This window comes from Octopus sinensis, linkage group LG2, assembly GCF_006345805.1.
Source record: "Octopus sinensis linkage group LG2, ASM634580v1, whole genome shotgun sequence".
Classification (NCBI taxonomy): Eukaryota; Metazoa; Mollusca; class Cephalopoda; order Octopoda; family Octopodidae; genus Octopus; species Octopus sinensis.
Window position 1 is genome coordinate 40,500,735 of NC_042998.1, and position 19,951 is coordinate 40,520,685.

General features: G+C 34.8%; 1 protein-coding gene across 1 annotated transcript in view; it reads right to left on the bottom strand.

Moving 5' to 3' along the window:
• LOC115228352 (catalase) overlaps nt 1-19,951 on the bottom strand; it is a 55,382-nt gene that overhangs the window by 28,040 nt on the left and 7,391 nt on the right. Inside the window, exons 2-5 of the mRNA XM_029798954.2 lie at nt 6,874-7,045; nt 4,227-4,337; nt 1,881-2,011; nt 758-808 (exon numbers count right to left, since the gene is read on the bottom strand). Of these exons, the coding sequence (XP_029654814.1) occupies nt 758-808; nt 1,881-2,011; nt 4,227-4,337; nt 6,874-7,045 (465 nt within the window). The remainder of the gene's footprint in view (nt 1-757; nt 809-1,880; nt 2,012-4,226; nt 4,338-6,873; nt 7,046-19,951) is intronic.

Below are 19,951 nucleotides of genomic sequence, written 5' to 3' on the forward strand. Positions count from 1 at the left end.
GTTACTCCATTTAACGTACCTCTATGTTGGCCTATCACTGTTACCTGGGCTCCATACCTGGATGATGATGATGATGATGATGATGATCCTCCTCCTCCTCTTCATCATCATTTTAATGTTTACTTTTCTATGCTTGCATGGACTGGACAGGGTTTATGGAGGCAAATTTTCAACAGCCCTTCCTGTTGCCAATCCTCACCTGTTTCCTAGTAAGGTAATATTTTCTCATGGTGAGACAGAATATTGGAAATGGATGGCACTGGTTGTATGGCAGTGAATCTAATTTATGACTGTCATACAGTATCAAGACAAAGAGACACAATCATACACACATTCACACAAACACATGTATATATATACAACAGACTTCTTTTAGTTTTTCCCAATCTAATCCACTCACAAGGCTCAGGGCTATAGTTGAAGACATTTGCCCTATGCCATTGTGGGACTGAAACAGAAACCATATCTACCACAAGGAGGCTGGTGACAGGGGTATGAGTTGGAATTCAGAATGCAAATAACTAGAACAGATACTGCATAACAACTTGTCAGATGTTCAAAGAGTACCACCAACCCATAGCCCTGGACTAATATTTTATTTATCAATTATTAAAAGAAAAGGCAGAGTTGACTACAGCAAGATTTGAAATTAAAACTCAGAGAACTTGAACAAATGCTGCAATGTTCTAACACTTCTGGCAGTATGTCACTTTCCCTTGTTGAAATCAGTGGGTATGAATTTATGATCAACACTTACCTTACAATGTGTTTTTGGGTTTCTTTTCTGTGTGTGTATAAAACTGGGGAACTGAAAAAATAATAATAATAATAATAATTATACATTATTTACATTTGATGGATGGATATTTGTTTGTTGTTAACGCAACGTTTCAGCTGATATACCCTCCAGCCTTTACCAGGTGTCCTGGGGAAAATTTTGAACCTGAGTTCTCATTCCTAAGGTATTTTTTGATGTTATTGTTGTTGTTATTATTATTATTCAAGTCACTGCCTGGAATTGAACTCAGACTCTTGGGGTTAGTAGCTCTTGCTCTTAACCACTACGCTATATGCCTGTGGGACTGAAACAGAAACCACATCTACCACAAGGAGGCTGGTGACAGGGGTACGAGTTGGTAACAGGGCATATGACGTAGTGGTTAAGAGCGCGGGCTACTAACCCCAAGATTCCAAGTTTGACTCCAGGCAGTGACCTGAATAATAATAATAGACGATTACATTGACCTCAATGTTAATAATTTTTTTCTAATTTTGGAACATGGTTAGCAGTTTTGAGGTGAGTGGGGAAGTCAATTACACCATCACCAGTGCTTGAGTGCTACCCTATATTATCAACCCCAAAAGGACAGAAGGCAAAGCTGACCGTAGCAGGATTCAAGCTCAGTATTCAAGGAGTGATAAGGTGTAAGTCAGCCTGGCTGAGCCCTTTCTTGTCAGATTATTTATTGACTACTGTCAGAAATTGTAGATATGATGATTGAGTAAAGTGAAATAGGTCAATTGGAAATGGCACTTGTATTGAAAACTTGGCTGACATAGCAGGCTTGACTTGTTGAGCACTTATGATAACAGCATAGAAACAGTATCAGCATACATTTGATTTTATCTCACATCTAACCTAATTCACTTCTATGTTTATAATGATTGAATAAATAATATAGCCAATGTAGTATAGCTGATTTTAGGCAATAAATTTTGGGTGCTCAGTTTGGACTTTCATTTGAAACAGTGAGATCATAAATTATAACACAACAGAGAACATAGATTCATTTTTAAAAGGGATATTAAAAATTAGCAACACTGAAATTAATAAAATATTTCTGAAAAACCATAGATATTTTTTAGAAAATTATCTTTACCAAAATTGGATCTCTGATGAAGAAAATAGGAGTATTGTTGCCAACAAGATCCCAATTTCCATCTTCAGTGTAAAATTTAACTGCAAATCCTCGGGGATCCCGGGCTGTGTCAGCTGATCCACTTTCACCACCTACAAATTAAGAATAAATAATTTATATTAGAAAGAAATTAAATACTATTTTCTTTTCTGTGCAACCAGAGCTGTAGATCAGTATTTCCTGCAGTGTGGAACTCACAGTAGGGACTCCAAGAAAAATTTTGCTAAGTGGTATGAAGAGGCTGCTTTTCAGCCCCACCTCAAAAGTGGGTGGGCCTTTCACATCCTGTCATAAATTGATAGTATCCCTTCTCGGATCCATAGGCCCTGAACCAATGTACTGACTAAGCTCACCTCTCATAGGTTGTGACAGTGAAGATCAAAAAAGGGCAGACACTGTTTAAAAAAATTAAGATGGTTTCAAACATTTTAAGCTATATGATGAAGAAAGAAGCATTATAAGGACGCAAACTCTATTTTATCTTCTCATTTATAAAGAAGGGAAGAAATATCACTATTTTGGGGTGCAGCGGGGGTACACTAGAATTTGTAAGTTAAGTCACTGCTGTATCAAACAACTAAAGAGTCATCATTTGTTATTCTGTTACTGACCCCAAACTTTATCTTAACTTTTAATGGTTTGATTGACCTAATTGAAAGCTGATAAAAGAATTATATAATCTGCTGTTTTAAGAACAACAAAAATTTAAAAGTGTCTCATGTTTCCTTGGTTTGCATTACTTGGTTCAATTATTCCTATAGGTACAGTATAATCACAGAGCTCTAGGTTTGATTATCTAATTTATGGGATTTTGGGAGGTTTTATTCAACCATAACCTTTAATTGGCCAATACTTTGTAAATGCATGGTAGGATTGTGCACAGTTTCCACTGCTAAATTCCATCAGCCATGCCTGCACACATGAATCTCCAAATGAAAACAATGAAACCCAACATTTCATTTTGCCATACCTATAGGAAGAATTGCTTGCATGCATACATTTTGCCATAACTATAGGGAGAATTGCATGCATGTATGTATGTTCTCTCCTATTTTTATTTATTTGAAGTCTTTCTGTGGAGAAGGAGCTGATGTTTAATAAAGATACAAAACTCCAATATTGAAATGCAGATAACAAAACAATGTCATATTTTGAATTTGGGGAAAGTCTTGCATAATTTTACTATTTTGCTTATAGGTTATATTTGTAATGTGTGTGTGTTAGCTGGTTGGTTTCTTTTTCTGCAAACCCTAGTTTTTCAGATTGTCACTTAGGCTTTTACCAACAAAACCAAATGCACCAATTACCATTGGTATAAATGTGGATTTATAACCTGGGTGTAGAAGCTGGAGGTTTTGAGGCAGTCATCTATAGTTATCCTATCTCTGTCTGTCTGTGTGCATGCGTGCATGTGTATTTTGCCATTTCGTATAGGTAAGGATATAAAAATCAGTGAGACAACTAACTAAAAAAGTGATGCTTTATGACTGAAGCCTCTTGCATTCGCTTAAACACTTCTTTGTCGCTCCTGCTATCAGAAAGGTAGTGGACTTGTGATTGGCCCATTGAAAATCTATAATACTATTATTGGTAAGTAATGATTAAATAATATAATGTATACCATAGCTTCATACTTTCCTACATGGACATAGAAGTTTTGGGTTGTGTTTTTCTTTTATGCAAACTGTGTTAAATACTCACTACTTACATTGTTTATATTATTTAAATACATGTAACCATTTATATTTGTTATATTTTTTATCATGCTAACAATATCATAGCTAACTGCATAGCTTTATTAAATTTTTCAAGATTAGAGCAGGAAACAGGATTGAAGATTTTGAGTACTTTAAATTATTTCAATCTAGATATTATTACATTTATATATTTCATATCTACTATTGATAGTAATAGACTGTATAATTAGAGAACTCATGAGCATTATCAGTGGCCATAACCTTTTAGCATTTAAACCAGTCATATTTGGCCCAAATGTTCTGTTTTATGTTCAAACTGGCCAGATCTGGTCTCCAAACCTACCCTGCAATGTCAATCCAAAATTAAACAATCACATCATTAAAATCACAAAGCTAGGAGATAACACATGATTAATTCAACACAATGTAAATAAATAAACATTGCATTTGACAGTAATCTGAGTGCTAAAGGGTTGAATTTAAAAAGGCCGTATAACAATATTACAATAAAAATTAATATTGAAACATTTTCTTAACTGAAAAATGATAAGATAAAGTCCTGAATAATCATAGCAAAATGACAGCAGAAAATATGCTTAGTTTTATTTACCTACTGTTGAAAACCGTATTCCAACTTTTGTTCTTTTACCAATTGTCTGAAAAGGAGCTGCTTTGCAATATTTCCTAATATCATGAGTAGTTTCAAAGTAACCAAAAGCTCCTGCAAAAATAAAAGAAAAACAATTCCATTGTATAAATATGTATCTGGTTCACAAATAACTGTTTCTGAAATGGTAGTGAATAAAATGGAAGTAAATGTTTATTCTTTTTTTGATAAAGAAAATCTTACATACGAAACAGTCTTGGTTTGAATTTTTCTTCCAAATAGTTGTCTCTGACTAAATTAATAACTGACAGGAATTTGTGCCCTCTGATTGTCCATCTTCTATTAAAGGGCAAGACACTGGGGCAGAGTCCTTAGGCACTTCCTCCAGAGGATCCTATCAGAAGCAACCCTCATTAGACAATCCGGCAGGACTCCCAAGCATGGCCAACCGAGACTATGGATATTATCCAAATATCTTGACCTTAGCCTGCCACTAGGACAGCTACCAGCAGGTTTGGCTTGAAGAATCCATCTTGTTATTCTTTCCTGCAACATTCTAAAACATACCTATAAGTACTGGAGCCGCAATCTCACAAGGCAGAGAAGTAGTGTCTCGACTTGGAGAACTTGTGGTAAACTATTGAAATATAATGGTACTATAAGTTCATATTCAACTCTTTTCACTTAAGAGACATGTGAAGTTTTATTGATGAAGTCCACAGCCACTGGTCTCTAACTCCTACACAGATTAAAAAATATATGCTGATGAAGAATCAAAAGGAATGGGACAAAAAAGTATGACTTGAAATTAAGTAAATCAATTCCTTAGAAGTGAAAACTTTTAGAGAAGAATTAATAAGCAACAAAGATAGGCTGCAGACCCATCCAACCCACCAAAGCAGGCTGGACTTTAAAGAGATTAAGAATAAACACCGGCACTAAACAAAATGGGTTGATGTTAAATGCAGAAAATCTATTTAGCAACAAGGTTTAGATAAAATCAGCACACTGCACAAATTGTTCATAATTGTTGGAGCTGTAATATTGCTAATTGTGGTATATCTATATATATATATATATATATATATATATATATATATATATATATATATATATACATACATATATGTAGCATATGGAATAATTATAAACAGGGCAAATTTTAGCGATTTCTCAACCTTAATTGATTTTTGAACCTTATTGGGTTCTCATCAGAGGTGTCTACATCATTCTGACAATCTCCAGAGAAACAAGCAGCCAAACTGTTTATATACTCAACAAATGCAGCAGTTACTCTATGAAGGAATCACTAATCTGCATATAGAAAGTGTTTAACACTCTATAAATACTAGTGGCCTGTCAACGGATATATATATATATAAGGATAGGTGGATCTCTGTCGATTTCAATGATAAGTATTTATTTGTTCAATCAACTGTTTTATAACACATAGTTACAGTGTGCTTTTTCTAAAAACCGAGATATGTTATTCAGAAATCACATTGGTTCTATTTTAATCTAATTTTATATATATTTCTTTATTTTACCAAAGAGTTTGTTTAATATATATATATATATATATATATAATATATATATATATATAAGAAAGTGCACATTTATTGTCAGTTATCAAAGTCTATTTTATCTCAAAATCAGGATAGTATTCCTCCAATTAGTATTTAATAAAAATAAAGAAATAATTGATGCGTATAAATGTAAAGACAAAATTAAATGTCTGAGCTTTGATTTGAACCTAGATTCATGAGTTTGGCAGTGCAATCTCTCATTAACCACACAAGACAGTTCAAAAGTTGTTTTCAACACAGCACAGGTAATTTATTAGATATTTCTCTTAAATTGTTATGATGTATTTCATATGACATAAAATATTTAGACAGTAGCAGAACAACAGTTTGTCAGCCTAAACTTTTACAAAATGTTTCTTTATATAAACAAATTACAATTTCAAATGCTTTGGGGTTAAGATGCTGTGTGCACATTTTCCTACTACATCCTTTTTGTTGTATCTCTGCACAATGCACATAGGTTGCTTAGCCCATTCAGTCTGACTAGCAAGCAGATTCTACTTTAATTTCATAATTGAAAGGCTAGTGGTAGGAAAGGAATTCTAACAAAGACAACTGCAACATTGTAAAAAGTAATTGTAAAACTGGGAAAAAAATTAAATAAATTTATTTAAAGGAAAAGGTTTTGTACAACTTTTTTTGTATATTTGATTTAGCTTAGAGAGAGAGAGAGAGAGGGAGGGAGAGAGAGAGGGAAGAGCATTCAGTGTTATGTTGTTTTACTTGACAAAATTTCAGATAGTGTTGTTTGGAAGGGGTGAAATAACTAATGTTGCAATAGTTGAGAAGCATTGGCCATGTGAATATAGTATGAGACTACAAGTTCAAAGTTTAAAGGTCCTGAGTTCAGATCTACTGTAACCATTTTGTTGTATTTGAACAGCACATTTAATTCTATAGGCCTTAGTTCATCAAGCTGCTGTGAGCAGATGCCAGAGCTTTTGAAAATGTCACTTGAAAGAGACCAATATTCTTTCAAGGAAGAGATTTATCTCTTATTGCCTTGAAAATATAATTACAATATAATGTGTTATAATTGAAATATTATGGGTTTCTTACATACCAGCTCCTTTTGCATGAACAACTCTTTCAGGAATTCTTTCTCTGTTGAAATGTGCCATTTCATCAGTGAACACAAAGTCTTGTAACAAAATTGGACCTCTTGGACCGACAGTCAAAGAAGCTGTTTTGTTTCCAACAGGAGCACCGGTGCCAGTTGTCATTGTGTCAGGTCTCTAAAAACAATTAGAATTTAACAAATTCATATTGTTAGTTGGTACAAAAGAAGTTTATGTTTCATTGAGAGAATAGTGAGCCAAAATATTTACAAAATATTGCAATACTACAACATAATTAAGTGAAATAAAGATTTTATTTGTTAAATGTATCAAATCACAGTACTATATTTGATGGCATATAAGATTCACATATTTTCCAAAAGAATTGGCTCAAAAAGTCACCTTGGATCCTTTATGTAAAGTAGGGCCTCCTGTAAGCTAATTTTGTCCCTGATGGATATTTTCACTATCACAATTTTTTGCTTTGTGTTCAGCTGTACTAACAACTTACTTTTTATATATAGTAATGTTTTCTAATATATCTAATATATCTAAAGTACTTTCATAATGTTTTGTAATGTACTGCTAAATTATTTTAAACATTACATGCTTTAATGCACTAAAAACTTACTTTCCTGATTATGCACTACTGAAATTGGGGTGCTTCTAGTACACCCATGTGTCTTTTATGCTATCAAATACAGTATGTTGCTAATGTTTTCTTAGCTATAATATTATTTATAATAGAATTAGAGAATTAATCTTTAAAGGAGGACTGCCCCCATCAAAAAACAAAAACAAAATACTAACAACACTGCATGTGGTAAATTATTGATATATTATAGTGCTATAAGTTCATATTTCCTTTCATTTAAGGGACGTGTCAATATTTTATCCCTGAAGTCTACAGCCACTATTCTTTAATGCCTACATCTTACACAGATTAAAAATATATGCTGATGAAGAATCAGAAGGAATGGAACAAAAAGTAAAATGATTCCCTAAAAGTGAAAAATTTTATAGAAAAATTAATGAGCAACAAAGATAGCTGCAGACCCATCAAAGCAGGGTGGATTTTAAAGAGATTAAGAATCTGGTACTGCAAATGGGTTGATGTTAAGTCAAAATGTAGAAAATCTATTTAGCAACAAGTTTTAGAAATTCAACATAAATTTAATGTTTTCCAAACTGGTTTAAGTTAGATGAACATGCACCTTGTCATTTATCCTAATCTTATGGCAATTAACTGCAAATTCAAATCTTTAAAAATCTGTCCTAATGACTTAAACCCATGTCTTCTTTAGCCTATCTCTAGATCATATGCAATATGTTTATCTATTTCTTCTCAAGATTTCACAACAGTATTCTCATTCAGCATGCACAAACCATTTGCATTACATATCCATATTGTTTACTAATGCCCCAATAGGCATCCTTTGCCATTTATGTGGCATAATGGGTCATACACTGAAGATGTCAGAAAAGTGGAAAGGAGCAGCTGAGGAACATGACTGGAAGTAAAGCGAAAAGTGACATCAGGTGAGGAAGAGGAAGGCTCAAGAGGCTGCTTTTGGACTTAAGGGGTTAGCTAGATTGGATGTGCAACTGGAGTTTCTGCATATTCTAGCTTCTGGCCCATGGTTGGGGTAGTGAGAGTCTCTGAGTTTCATAGCTAGTTCAAGCTGGCAATTAAAGAGTTCTCTTCAAAGTTATCTCCAGAGGTTTAAAGAACCATATTTTCCTGCATACAAGTCAAACTTTACAGACCAAAATTTATAGCCAAGAGAGGTAAGTCAACTTATACACCAAGATGACTTTGAGAGGATCAAAAATTCCATATGAAATGAAGCAAAATTTGGAAAGACAGAGATATCGTTTTCTACTCTAGGCACAAGGCCTGAAATTTTGGGGTGGGGGCCAGTCAATTAGATCAACCCCAGTATGCAACTGGTACTTAATTTATCGACCCCGAAAGGATGAAAGGCAAAGTTGACCTCATCGGAATTTGAACTCAGAGAGTAAAGACAAATGAAATATTGCTAAGTATTTTGCCTGGCGTGCTAATGTTTTTGCCATCTCGCTGCCTTAGAAAGACAGAGATATTACTTCAATGTTTCCACATGTTTCTACTATATACATTGACTTGTAAGCTGGAAAATACAGCAAGAGAATTTTTATCCATCATACTATAATTTATATGCATTGAAATCTGTCTAGTTTTGATTGATCATGTAATGGATTTTGCCAAACTTAATATTTTCAGCAAGTAATAGAAACCATCTTCTACTTCTAAGGATCCACCTGGGCATTCCAGAAAATCTATTTCCTGTGAGATTTTAGTGTTTATTGCACTTATGTATCTGCCACAAATAAACAATACATTTAAATTATTATGTATATTTGAAAATATTTATTTTGTCTATTTGTAATCAGTCAAGTCCTGGAATAAATATTTATAAAAAAAAACAGAATTTTTATTTCTTCTACATTTGCAGTAATGGGGATAAATGTATATCTTCGAATTAAATCTGTTACAAAAGCTTTGTTGATGAAAGAATTTTAAAAAATTGCACTGAAGTAATACAATAAATATTCCACTGCATCACTGGACGTTAAAGTAAGCACATTTCGGAATATTTATCAATCTCATTTTACGACACTATAATAGCAAAGGGAAGGACACCCAGAAATTAAAAAAAAAAAAAATTAGAGAGCCCATACATCATCTTTTAACCTGCTAAAAATAGCAGCCAAATCTCCTTTGAGACGTACTCCATGGTCTTTAAAAAGGGAAGGATACATTAAGCCATGTAGTTCATGATATATGAAAAGAGAACAATATGATTAAGATTGAAATGCCATTGATCATAACTGCTCGAAAAAGACTCAAGTACAATAAAACAAAATAAATACTGATTCTAAGGACAGATCCATTCAGTCAATAGCCATGTACCATTCAAAACATGTAATTCAGATGTCAGTCAGATTGAACAAAGATAAGAGATTTAAAAGAGCAGGACTTTTTACTGAGCCATCTGCATAAATTTAAAGGTTAACATTTGAAATTATGGTTTATTGAGCTACTTTTGAAATTCTTCAAGCTGATAAAAATTCTATTTCAAATATCACTTTCATCAGCTGAATGGCATAATATAATCCCAAAGTTCATGTCCTTTTCTTGCAATGAGACCCACTGTGCTTTTTACACCCACCTGTTATCTGTTTAATCTTGGCAATAAGTGCTACTACCTTCTTTAGTGATGTCTAGAAAACCACTGATGGTATTAGTGGTTACTGGTTAATTCCAGATCAACCAGATCTATGATCAAAGGTATTCAAACCATGGCCATCCTGTCTTTTTAATAATATGCATTTTATAATGCATTTTCCTTATTTGAGATTGAAAGGTGTTATTTGAGGGAAATTGGCAGTAGGATGCCAGGTTTTTGTGGAGCATTCATTCTACAAGGCCCTTGTTGAATTTGGAGTTCTTGGTGCAGCAAAGAGGAGGGTCAAAATTCAATCATTAAACCTGCCAAGAAGGCTGCTAGGTGGCTTTGGATAAAGGGGGCTGACTAGTGATTTGCTGCTACTGAGATTCAAGCTGGGACTTGAAACATCACTCAGAAACATCGGTGATGATGTATCTTGGAGCATTCGTGTGTTGTATCTTGAAACTATAGATTAAGTGGCCATATAGTAGTACCCTCTTTGGCTTGAGTGTATTTGTCTTTTACTGTTTGTGTTGCATATATTTCATGTAAATATGATGAATTTACACTTTTGACATCATCTGCTCACGAAATACTGCTACGCATTTTACCCAGCATGCTAATGTTTCTGCCAGCTCACTGCCATAATATTCTCTGGATATTAAGAAGTCTGAGAAGAACCTTGTCTGATGGTGATGTTTGTTTACAATCATCACACGATGATGTCAAGACAAAGGTACATACAAACACACATGATGGATTCCTTTCAATTTCTACCTATGAAATCCATTCAAGGGCTGTAATAGATGGCATTTGCCCATGGTGCTGCGCACTGGGGCTGAATCAATGACAGCAATTTTGTGGGTTGGAACTTATGACATAAAATTGTGCTCCTCATATAGTTTGTTGACCTTTCATTTTAAGTATTTTGTTTTACATTGATAAGTAATATTTGTGTTGTTGGTGACAATACAAAATGTGTTGTTTTGTTTTCTTTATTAAAGAGATTGGAGGCCACAGAAAGTCATGTAGAATTCATGATGGATTTAATGTAATTTATGCACAGTACTGTTGTTTGATTTTGTGTGTTGGCAAAATGTGATGCCAATAAGTATGTTTGTGCATCGTTTTTCTTTTTTTACCATGACTTCTATGAGTGCTGTGGTTGTTGTTGTTGTGGTAGATGTTCATTCCAAAGTCCACTTTGACTGAGCAGACCATATTTGAAGTCACCTTAGCCATGACCATCTGTCTTTATCCCAAACACAGGACAACATTGTGTACTTTTATAAGATAGCAGGGTGAGATCTGGTTTCTATTTCTAGCAGATTAAGCAACCACATAGCTTCTTTTGTTGGTCCAATGTGTATAATAAATACTAGAGTGGTGCTGTAGGTTATTCCTAGTATATTTGACTTTTGTGTATATAATGTATTCATGTTTTTGAGTCTGACAATTGATGGTTTGATATTCTTTGGTGTCACTGATAAGAATAGAGCTGGTGCCTTTGAATTAATTTCCAACTAGGTTTCTAGTTGGTCAATAACAAGTCAGAGTCACTGACTCTTTATTTGTTATGTATAGGGTAGGTGAGAGGCAGTAAATGCAATGTCATCTACATACAGGGTTGTGTTTATGCTATGCATGTATGTATGTAAAAATTATGGAGATATTTGTTAAAAAAAAATGGGAGAAGGCAGATAACTTCCAACACTCAAGATCTATGCTTTCAGCTGAAAGAGGCATGCATGGGTAGGTGATACCAAAGATGAGGTTTACTAGAATTTTTGAGGGTTTGCATAGGAGAGTCTCTGTTGATTTAATTGGTTTCTGTTAGGTTTCAGAATTTTGATAAATCTGTCTGGTTATATGATTTTTAGAATAAAATGGCATAAGTGTTAGCAATTAATGATATTTCAATTACATATTGATGAACATACACTTTTACACATTTCAGTCATTTGACTGTAGTCATGCTGGAGCACCACTTTAGTCAAACAAATCGACCACAGGATTTATTCTTTGTAAGCCTAGTACTTATTCTATTGGTCTCTTTTGCCGAACCACTAAGTTTTGGGGACATAAACGCACCAGCATCGGTTGTCAAGTGATGGTTAGGGACAAGCACAGATACAAAGACACACACACATAAATATATATACATATATACACTGCATATCAAATTATTAGGCAGCTCTGTTTTTTTGAAATAACAGAGTATTTATTCATTCAAATCCAGATATTTTTCACTGGATGATTGCAACATCTGCTTGCGCATACTGTAGTAAAATAAATTGGATCCACACAGATGTAAACAAAAGGCGATCATTTTTATGAAACAGCAACAATTTTACTGTCCTAAATTATTAGGCAAGTGCCCAATAAAAGTGTTATTATGGGTCAAAAATGTGATTTAACATCAAATGAGAAGTCCACCATCATCTCAGAATGTGGAAAAACAAAAACAACATTGAAAATATCAAAGATCCTGGGAAGAGATCATCGAATTGTGAAGAAATTTGTGGAGTCTTCTGTTGCCCTTTTAAGGGCTGATAAGGGTAAATTGAGGGTTGTTTCCAGGCATACCTGTCACGTATAACAAGTGAAGTTGCGAAGAATATGGGTCTGACAAGTTGAGAAGTGTTTAAACGTTGTGGTAGGGAAGACATTTCGAAATCTACCAGGTGTCGCTTCTTGAAGCAGGTAGCCAAGAGTATAAAACCTGTTACAAGGATCCCTCTGAAGGCTGTTCATAAACAAAATAGAGTCAAATGGGCAGAAGACTACATGAAGATGGGTTTTTCAAAAGTCCTCTTTACTGACGAATGCTGTACTACCTTAGATGGACTAGATGAGTGGAGTAAAAGATGGGTTGCAATTAGCGGAAATCGTCCCCATCATTTTAGATGCCAACAAAGGGGAAGCAGAGTCATGATTTGGGCTGGCATCATTGAAACAAGTTAGTTGGTCCTTGGAAAGTTCTAGAGGGAATTAAGATGGTATCTAATGCCTATGTTGCCATTTTGGAGGACAATTTTAAGCCATGGTTGAAGAAGCAGAAAGTTTCATTAAAGAGAACGCTGGTATTCATGCAATATAATGCGCCCTTCCATGCAGCAAAGAAATATCTGGAATACCTACAGCAATCAGGCTTCTCTGGACACCGTTTGATGAAGTGGCCAGCATGTTCACTCTACTTAAACCCAATTGAAAATCTATGGAGTGTTCTGAAGAGGAAAATATATATAGATGGACAGCCGTTTTCAATGAAACATGCACTCCGGGAAGCTATTATGGATGCTGCTGACAGTATTACACCAGATGAAATAGTTACCTTGACAAATTCAATGGATAAATGCATCAGGGACGTTCTCTCATGTGGAGGATCATACATCCATCATTAAGAACTTTATGAGATCATATTTCTTGTATTATTTCCATTCAAACATATTATTATGTTCATTATAAAGTCCGTTATGATTATGTTTGTTGTTAAAAATTAATTGTTGCGTTAAATAAATGTTTGTTTTTGCATAATCAGCATTTTTATTAGATCTACCTAAAAATTTAGGATGGTAAAAATGATGCCTTTAACAAAAATGGCAGTACATGCAGATGGGTGTTATCATCGTGCAGTAGAAAAATATCTGGATTTGAACAAATAAATTGTTATTGCGAAAAACTGAGCTGCCTAATAATTTGACACGATGGGCTTCTTTCAGTTTCAGTCTACCAAATCCACTCACAAGGCTTTGGTTGGCCCAAAGCTATAGTAGAAGACACTTGGCCAAGGTGCCACACCGTGGGACTGAACCCAGAATCATGTGGTTGGGAAGCAAGCTTTTTATCACACAGCCACACCTGTGCTGGGTTCATAGAGAATTAGTCCATAAAAATTTTATGGTAACAAAATATAGTAAAATCAGTGCAAAAAATAAAAAAATGAATTGTAAAAGGTAAAATTCTGTGACTTTGTTTCAGTCTTTGAGGTAAGTTAATGACGCAAATTTGATTGTAAGTTAGAGACATCATATTTATGTCATAAGTGTCCTTGACATAGTATGCAAGATCTACGTTCTCCTTTATTAATCTGAAACCTTGTTTACAATCTTCATATCTATTGAATGCAATTGTTCAAAGATAATGCAATTATTAATTCAAGAGATTGAATAGAGTTCAAGAGTGACAACTAAACTGATAAAGAACTGGCACAGTATGAACAAATGATATGACGGAATAAAATCTGAAACCTAAAAGTGACTGATTTAAAAAAGAAATTTAAGTCACATTTTCTTTTACAACTTTAATGAAATTAAAATTAATTACTATCTCAGTGATTTGCAGTAGAACATGCAACTTTTTCTCAATGTACTGAACAATATGTTAAGTAGAGAAATTGAGAGAAGATTAAAAAGTAATGGATTTAATCTGATTTCAGAGAAATGTATAAATCTTATTATTTACACAAAATCTGATTTATCTAATATCATGTTTTATATAAATGGTTACAGGAGAAAATCACTGACAGCAATTCGCTGAAGGCATTTACTAGCCAGTGATCCACCTACAAACAATTAACCAATTATCATATTTACCCGTGGCAAATTATTCACTAATATTATGGTTTCAATAAAGGTTATAAGTAGTAAATACTTATTATCCAAAATATTTATTTTAAAAACTACAAAAACATTGATAAAAATTTGAAAGGATTTCTAAAATGAGATGTTATAAGCTAAGCCTCTTAAATTTGGAACAATGGCCTCATTAGGTTCATAGTTCACAATAACCCTTTTCATTGTTTCAACACAACCATGATATTTTTGTCACTTTAAGGAGGGTCTTGCTTATCAATGTAATGCATGTCGGTCAAATTTTGTCAATAAACAGTGAGTTGCCAATATGGCTTGGTGGTTGGTATATTCAGCTCACAATTGTAAAGTCATGAGTTTGATTCCCAGAGATATATTGTGTCCTTGAGCAAAACACCTTATTTTACATTGCCTCAGTCCACTTACATGGCAAAAACAAGTTGTACTTGTAATTCAAAGGTCCAGCTTTGTCACATTCTACATCACACTGAATCTCCTTGACAACTTCGTTAAGAGTATGCAATGTCCATAGAGTGATCAGCCACTTGTATATTAATTTAATGGGCAGGCTGTTTGATTGATTAGATCAACTGGAATCCTCATCGTCATAACCGACAGAGTGCTAGTGGCCAATGTAAGTTGACCTTATTTTGCAGATAAAACTAAGGTTTCTTAGTGTGGTAATTCACTTCAAGCATTGTGATATAAGAAAGCAATAGGAAATAGATTGAAGAGCTTCTTACAATGTAAAAAGAGAATTAATAGTTTGCTAATTTCTTACATATTCTGGGTGAATTAGCTTTCTATAGAGAAAAAGCAGTTAACAAATTATAAAACCAGGGAATGCCATATATAAGAAGCACTGCACTACTTCTACATAGTTTTCTTTAGATTTCTGGGTCATTATTATTTAGACTTTATTAAGGCATCAGATTCTTCTAGATTTATTCTAAGTCAGCAGTTCTTATTTTGGGGCAGAGTCCATTATATGATTTCCACCAAATTGTAGACCCTATATATATATTTTAAGGACAGCCTCATATCATCATCATCATTATTGTTTAATGTCCATTTTCCAAGCTGGCATGGGTTGGATGGTATGACTGAGGTTTGGAGAGCCAGTGGCTGCACCAGGCTCCAATCTGATCTGGCAATGTTTCTACAGCTGGATGCCCTGAGAGTGTAATGGGTGCTTTTTACGTGCCACCGGCACAGGAGCCAGTTAAGCAGGCCTGGCATCAATCATGTTCGGATGGTGCTTTTTACGTGCCACTGGCATGGGACCCAGTCAGGGAACACTGGCATCGACCACATTTGGATGATGCATTTTATGTGCCACCAGAACAGGAGCCAGTCAGGGAGCACTGGCCACAGCTGTGATTTTGGTTTTACTTGACTCAACAGGTCTTCTTAAACATATCATATCGCCCGACACATCAAGGGTACTTTTAAATGGGCTGGACATGCAACATTGGCATCAGCCATGGCTGCGATCTCACTTCCGTTGTTGGGTCTTCTCAATCACAACATATCTCCAAAGGTCTTGGTCTCCTGTCATTGCATCTGTGAGGCCCAACATTCAAAGGTCATGCTTCACTATCTCATCCCATGTCTTCCTGAGTCTGCCTCTTCCACAGGTTCCTTCCACAGTTAGAGAGTGGCACTTCCTCACACAGCTGTCCTCATCCATATGTAACACATGACCATACCAGCGCAGTCGTCTCTCTTGCAAACCACATCTGATGCTTCTCATGTCCAACATTTCTCTCAGGGCGCTTACACTCTGTTATGTATGCACACTGACATTACACATCTAGATCATACAAGCTTCATTTCTTTCAAGCCTACGCTTGTCCTCAGCAGTCATGGCCCATGTTTCACTGCAGTGTAGCATGACAGTTCACACACATGCATCATACAGTCTACTTTTCATCCTGAGCGACAGGCTCATCCTAATTCTAAAATGACATTAAATGAAACAATGCTTTAAGAGAGAGTTTATTTGTATAAAAAAAAACCCATATGACAACATAACATTTGTTTTATAAAATAAATTTTTATTAAAAAACACATAATCTTGAAGAAGCCCAGACATTTTCTGTGGAACTCACATAAAGAAACTCTGCTTTAACACTTTAGTATTCAGATACCCTGTCAGATATAATGCTTATATATTCATATTGCTTTGAATTAATTAAGTATTATCTTGTAACTTTGAGATATGAATAATGTGATTGTTTATTTTTAGAATGACATTGTAGGACAGATGTGAGAGGCCAGATCTGGTCAGTTTAAACATAAAACAGGTCAAATACTTTGGCTGGATAGGGCTTGTTTAAATGATAAATGATATATCTTATTACTATAACTACAACTTCACATTATTGTTATTTGCACCCTTAAGTACATTCATAGAAGATACAACAGCCACTGGAGGCACAGTGGGTATGAAGTTATGATGTAGGACAACTTTCTAATGATCATAGTTCAAATATTTTACAATATCCAATAATATGTTGTGAACTTGAGCAAAGAACACCATAACTGTATTTGTCTCAATTTGCTTGGCAGATCAGGGCGGGGGAACAGTACTACACCTACTTTACAGTTGGATGGATAGCAACACTAAGGGTATTCATCAAAATTAGCATAACAGAACCCGACTATGTAAGCAAGGAAAAATGGATACATAACAGTAAAAAATAAACAAATCAATAATACTACCTACTTACAATGTTTTATTTAGAATATTTAAGATGTGTTATCTTTTATCCTTTACTTGTTTCAGTCATTAGACTGCAGCATGCAGAGGTACAGCCTCAAAGAATTTTAGCCAAATGAATTGACCCCCTGGTACTTATTCTCTCAATCTCTTTTGCCAAACTAAGTTATGGGAATGTAGATAACACCAACACTAGTAATCAAGTAGTGGTGGGAGACAGACACACACACGACTGGCTTCATTCAATGTTTGTCTACCAAATCCACTCACGAGGATTTGGTTAGCCCAAGGCTATGGAAGAAGACACTTGTCCAAGTGCCATGTAATGGGACTGAACATGGAACTATGTGGCTGCAAAGCAAACTTCTTACCCCACAGCTACACCTGCACTATATATATATCACTTTATTTTATTGATCCTGGAAAGATGAAAGGGAAAGTTGACCTTGGCAACAATTGAACTCATAAAGATATGAAACAAATACTAGAAGGCATTTTCTCCAATGCCCAAATGATTCTTCCGATCTACTACCATGATTTAACTCATTAAATAATTCATTCTAATTTTTGCACAAGGCCAGCAAATCTGAGGTGACGGGCGAGTCAATTACATCGGCCCCAGTACTTGACCTACTTATTTCATTGACCTCAAAACAATGAAAAGTTAAGTCAATCATAGTGGAATTTGAGTTCAGAATGTAAATATATAGAAAGAGCCAGCTTACCACCTTATTTAAGATTACTATTTCCCAATATTTAGACATGAAAAATCTCTTTGATGTATACATCTGCACACTTTTTGATCACTAATCTTTCTTAGGAATCTTATTTCTGGATGTTTACATTTTATCAGATTGAATTCTACTATGCTTCCATGCCGACATATATGCACGAGTAGCCAAGTGGATAAGTGCATTGCTATCCTTAGTTTAAAAACAGAGTCTCCTATTACATATCCAGCTTGCTACAATGACACCTGAAGACAACTGGAAACCAAATCTCTTAAAATGTGTAGATGTAAATATTGTAAAAATTGTTTTGCATCTCTAAAAAGTCCAAAAAATGTATAATACTGAACTAGATATAGTAAAACATTTAGTTTAACATGCTACTTTTATAGCTTGCATACAGTTACATCACAGTAGGATTACAGTGATTCCATTTACCAAAGACAAAGCAATGATAAAAGAGATTTTCTCATATACTAGCTGCTAGCCATCAATCATCTAAACTACTTATGTTCTGGGAAAATAAGCACTAATCTTTGTAAAAATGTGGTGAAATATGCTTCTCAGATGATAATTTGGTATCAATTGTTACCAACATATATGGTGAGTAAAATATTCTTGCTGGAAAGTGAAATTAGAAAGCAAGCAACATGGTCCTTTATGAAATAGCAGACATAAAATTTTGCTATAACCTTTGCTAAATAATAACCATTGATATCCAGCAACAAAATATGAAAAAGTTACTGAGGTTTCGTAAATATTTAACATTGTTTATCAACATGTAACAAACCAAACAACATCAACATAATAATAATTTCTATCATCATCATTTAACATCCATGTTCTATAGTGGCATAATTCTCCAGTGTCTGCTTTGGCATGTTTTCTACAGATGGATGCTCTTCCTGGTGCCAACCACTTTACAGTATGAGCAGAGTGCTTTTTTCATAGCACCAGCATTAGTGAGGGTTGCTGTGCAGCTTGTAAGACAAAGGTTCCCTTTTACTGAGTGGGATTACAGCAGAGAAAGAGGTGGCTTTAGACTAAGTGATAAAGGGTTAAAGTATGAGAGAAGGCGGCCCAAGCAGAACAGATTTCCTGCTGTAGAGGAGCTACATGGCTACTCACAATATAGAAGAGTGGGTGAAAGTAACCTGTATGGAACTGGAAAGAAATAAGATAATGATTATGAGGTATCAAGGTGGATGCTCAAGATATGAGGTGAGTGGGGACAGAAGAATAGTGGATGTGGGTGGATAGAGGTTTGTTGGGAAAGGCTAGTCAATTAAATTGACCTCAGGCACTTTATTTTAATGACTCTGGAGGGATGAAAAACAAAGTTGACTTTAGCAGGATTTGAACTCAGAACATAAAGATCCAGAAAAGATACTGTTAGACACTTTATCACATGTGTTGGTTAAAGTGTGAATGTTTGTGTTTACAAAAGGGTCTGTGCAATTGCATTTTTGCTTATCTCTTTTTGAATCTGTTTTAATTTATTTTTCTTTCATAATTTTTGGAGGTATATTTGCTGCTACCATATTTGTGGTTGGCATCTGTTCATGCTGTCTCAGAGCTGGCTCTCATGAACTACTACTCTCTCTTTACTCTTTTACTTGTTTCAGTCATTTGACTGCGGCCATGCTGGAGCACCGCCTTTTAGTCGAGCAAATCGACCCCGGGACTTATTCTTTGTAAGCCCAGTACTTATTCTATCGCTCTCTTTTTGCCGAACCGCTAAGTGACGTGGACGTAAACACACCAGCATCGGTTGTCAAGCAATGCTAGGGGGACAAACACAGACACACAAACACATACACACATATATA